At 42.6% G+C, this 2,926-nt stretch overlaps 1 protein-coding gene across 9 annotated transcripts in view; it reads left to right on the forward strand.

Annotated features, from left to right (window-relative positions):
• Positions 1-2,926, forward strand: part of cep295 (centrosomal protein 295) — a 21,697-nt gene that overhangs the window by 15,737 nt on the left and 3,034 nt on the right. For 8 of the 9 annotated variants that reach the window (XM_032509621.1, XM_032509628.1, XM_032509623.1 and 5 more), the window contains 5 exons: positions 1-16; positions 699-841; positions 1,090-1,543; positions 2,378-2,539; positions 2,800-2,926. The exon at positions 1-16 is cut by the window's left edge and continues 200 nt beyond it; the exon at positions 2,800-2,926 is cut by the window's right edge and continues 265 nt beyond it. In XM_032509621.1, coding sequence (XP_032365512.1) covers positions 1-16; positions 699-841; positions 1,090-1,543; positions 2,378-2,539; positions 2,800-2,926 — 902 coding nt within the window. The remainder of the gene's footprint in view (positions 17-698; positions 842-1,089; positions 1,544-2,377; positions 2,540-2,799) is intronic. The other variant, XM_032509625.1, reaches the window with a different exon arrangement.

Raw genomic sequence — 2,926 nt, forward strand, 5'->3', positions numbered from 1 at the left:
GCTGGCAAAACCACAGGTGAACATAAACACCACACATTTACCTATTGTTTCTGTCGTCAGCTTGCTAGATTTATGGCAGTTGCCGCATCTGTGTTAGTTTACTGCAATTATTTAAAACACCTCAGGAAGTTTTGATGGTACAAGTTAAGCTCGGTATGCTTTAACGCTCGTGTTGTCCTCGGGTCAAATTTGAGCCGTTTTCAGTTTTTTTTTTCATCAGAAAAAAATGGGCCTTCAAAATAAGCAGAAAATGTCAACATTAGAAGTATCAAATAACTTTGGGAAAAACATTAAAAAGAAGCACCCACAGCATTGAAAAAGTGACGGAAATTGGTTGACGGGAAGACAACACAAGGGTTAAGCAAACTACTACTACTTTTTACAGTGTGGTTTGCGACAACGTCTGAAAATGTGTGTATGTATTGTATGTGTATATGTTCATACCGGCTACACTCAAAGGCAAGGCAAAAAGAAATCTGCGTTCAAATAGAGGGGCGAGATGCAATAACCATACCACCATACGTCTCTCATCTAGGGAATTCAAGCTGTGTTACTTAGTTGTACACACAGCTAAGTAACACACGTGACACACAGGTGTGCAGAGGTGTGATTCCAACGTCTGAAATGTGTGTGTGTGTGTGTTAGTGTTAGACTGCCTCCTGTTAGTACAGTGTTTCTTCTTCTTTGTTGTCCAACAGACAGTGAATCCTCATATGTGGAAGAAACTGTCTCTTCAGTTTCCCAGCAGTCCTTGGTTCGAGTCTCGGAGAGGAGAGGGGGGGATGAAAGCTCTCATCAGTCTCTTCCCTCAGACACAGCAGGAGCACAGAGGAGTGGCCTGGTCAGTGACTCACACTCCTTATTTTTAAAGTAAAAGTTGTAACACTGATGTTTTTGGCCACAAACTTGTACTTTAAAGGATCTGCAAAAAGTATTATACGGTGTGCGGATTGATGTTACTGCAGTTTGACTTTGACTCTGCATATTTCCCATTTTATTTCGGAACTTATATCATGAATGGAAGTCAGTTATAAGTATTTTTGCTGTTAAATACCCAACACTCAATCAGTGTTTTTGTTTTTGCCACAGGAATGGGACAATGCAGTCAATCCGATCCTGGCGCACTTGCCAGGCGAGGACACGTCAATGGGTGTGGACCAAGAACAGGACTCTTTCAGACCTCTGATTGGCCAGCCGGCAGACCAGTCATCCTGTCTCGCTGTTGACCAGAGGGACTCAGCCATGGAGCGCTTGGTCGGTCACCCATCGGCTCACTCGTCCATGATTGGTCAGCTGACAACAGGTCGGCCTGTTTCAACGAGCTTTGATCAAGGTGGATGGGATTCCACTCTGAGTCGAATGATTGGTCGACTCTCCCATCAGTCCAGCTCTCATTGGCTGAGTGGCGGGCAGGACTTTTATGCCGGTCAGCCGATGGGTCAGATGCCATTGGAGCAGTCGACTACATGGTTGGATGAGAGCAGAATGAGACCGCTGGTCGGGGAGCTGGATGAGTCTGCAGCGCAGCACAGTGGAGGCTCAGGTAAAGAACGGTGTTGGAGGACTCCACCCTCGTGGTGAATTTAAATAAGTTCATGATGGCCATTTCCCATTGTTAAACAATTAATGGATAAATAGAAATTAATTTATCAAATGGACTGTTAGTTGCATTTGTAGTTGAAACTATTGATGCTATTTTTCATGTTTTGTTAGGCAGTGAACCCTCATTTCATACAGCTCTTTATGAATGAATACAGTTGAGTTCAAATTAAAAGTAAATTGCTCTGAGTCAGTTTATATCAGTGAATACACTGCTGTTCGAAATAACTTTTAACAGAGATAAAGACAGTATAATTCAGACAATAAAAATATGTGAAATATTTTTGGCACTAAATGAACTAAATGATTCAAACGTCCAACGTGCTCTAGATATGGAGTCGTTGTGTTGGGTCTTTGGGCCTTTTGCAGACCTTCTCAGTGGTTAGATTGAAGAGGATTAAACTGTGATTTGTTAGTCCATAGTATGTTCAGCTAATATTATTAAAATCTGAACACATGTTGATGCTAAGCTTCCAGTTTCTTTGACCAATGACTGCTGATTTCTTCTCTTTTTCAACTGTTCAACGGATATTCGTCTCTCTCAGTTGTCAGTCTGGATGAACTATTATACATAGTTTTCTTCACCATGTACATAACTGAATAACGTCTATTCATAAAGTGGACAAACCAAAAGCATCAAAGACAATTCAAACATATAGAGATGTCCATCTGGACCCAATCAAGCTTTGTGGCAGAAGATTAAAAACATCTGTCCCTGCTCTACTTCTTCAAATCAGGAAAAAAAAGTTTAAGTTGTGATCTTATCTGCTGCTTCTAGATCAAAGACCCCTCGTAGATCTTGGTGTCTCCACTGAGGCCAGCGGGCCGTCACACCCAGTGTTGCCTCCTGAATCCTCGTCACGCAGTGCTTCTGTCCCGGCTGTGAATCCACATCCGCAGGACCAAACCAACATGGACCTGGGCCCAGAGAGGACTGAAGGTGAGGCATAAAATAGTGAATTCTAAAATGACCTTATGGTGGTTGTATCCGAGGGAGAATACAATTAACGTCATGTATCTGTTGTCTCAGTTTGTAGCTCAAGCCAAGTTTAATTCAGGAAACTTAAAGCAAAAACATTCCAATGTGTTCATGCAGTTCTTGTATCTAATGTTTTAGATGTCAGCCATCTTTGCATGTATGTTTCTTACCTAGTTAGAAACTTATATGTGCTTTATGTTCATGTTTATCACCATCTTTAGTGTTTCCAGGTTCAGACTCCTTCCACCCTCTTCTGGCTGAGGTCACCCACAACGAAACCGCAGACCCCTCCATGACGTTTCACCAGCCCGACCACGATGGACCCACCTCCCCTGAAGGACCGCCAGC

Source organism: Etheostoma spectabile, chromosome 3 (genome assembly GCF_008692095.1).
Source record: "Etheostoma spectabile isolate EspeVRDwgs_2016 chromosome 3, UIUC_Espe_1.0, whole genome shotgun sequence".
NCBI lineage: Eukaryota > Metazoa > Chordata > Actinopteri > Perciformes > Percidae > Etheostoma > Etheostoma spectabile.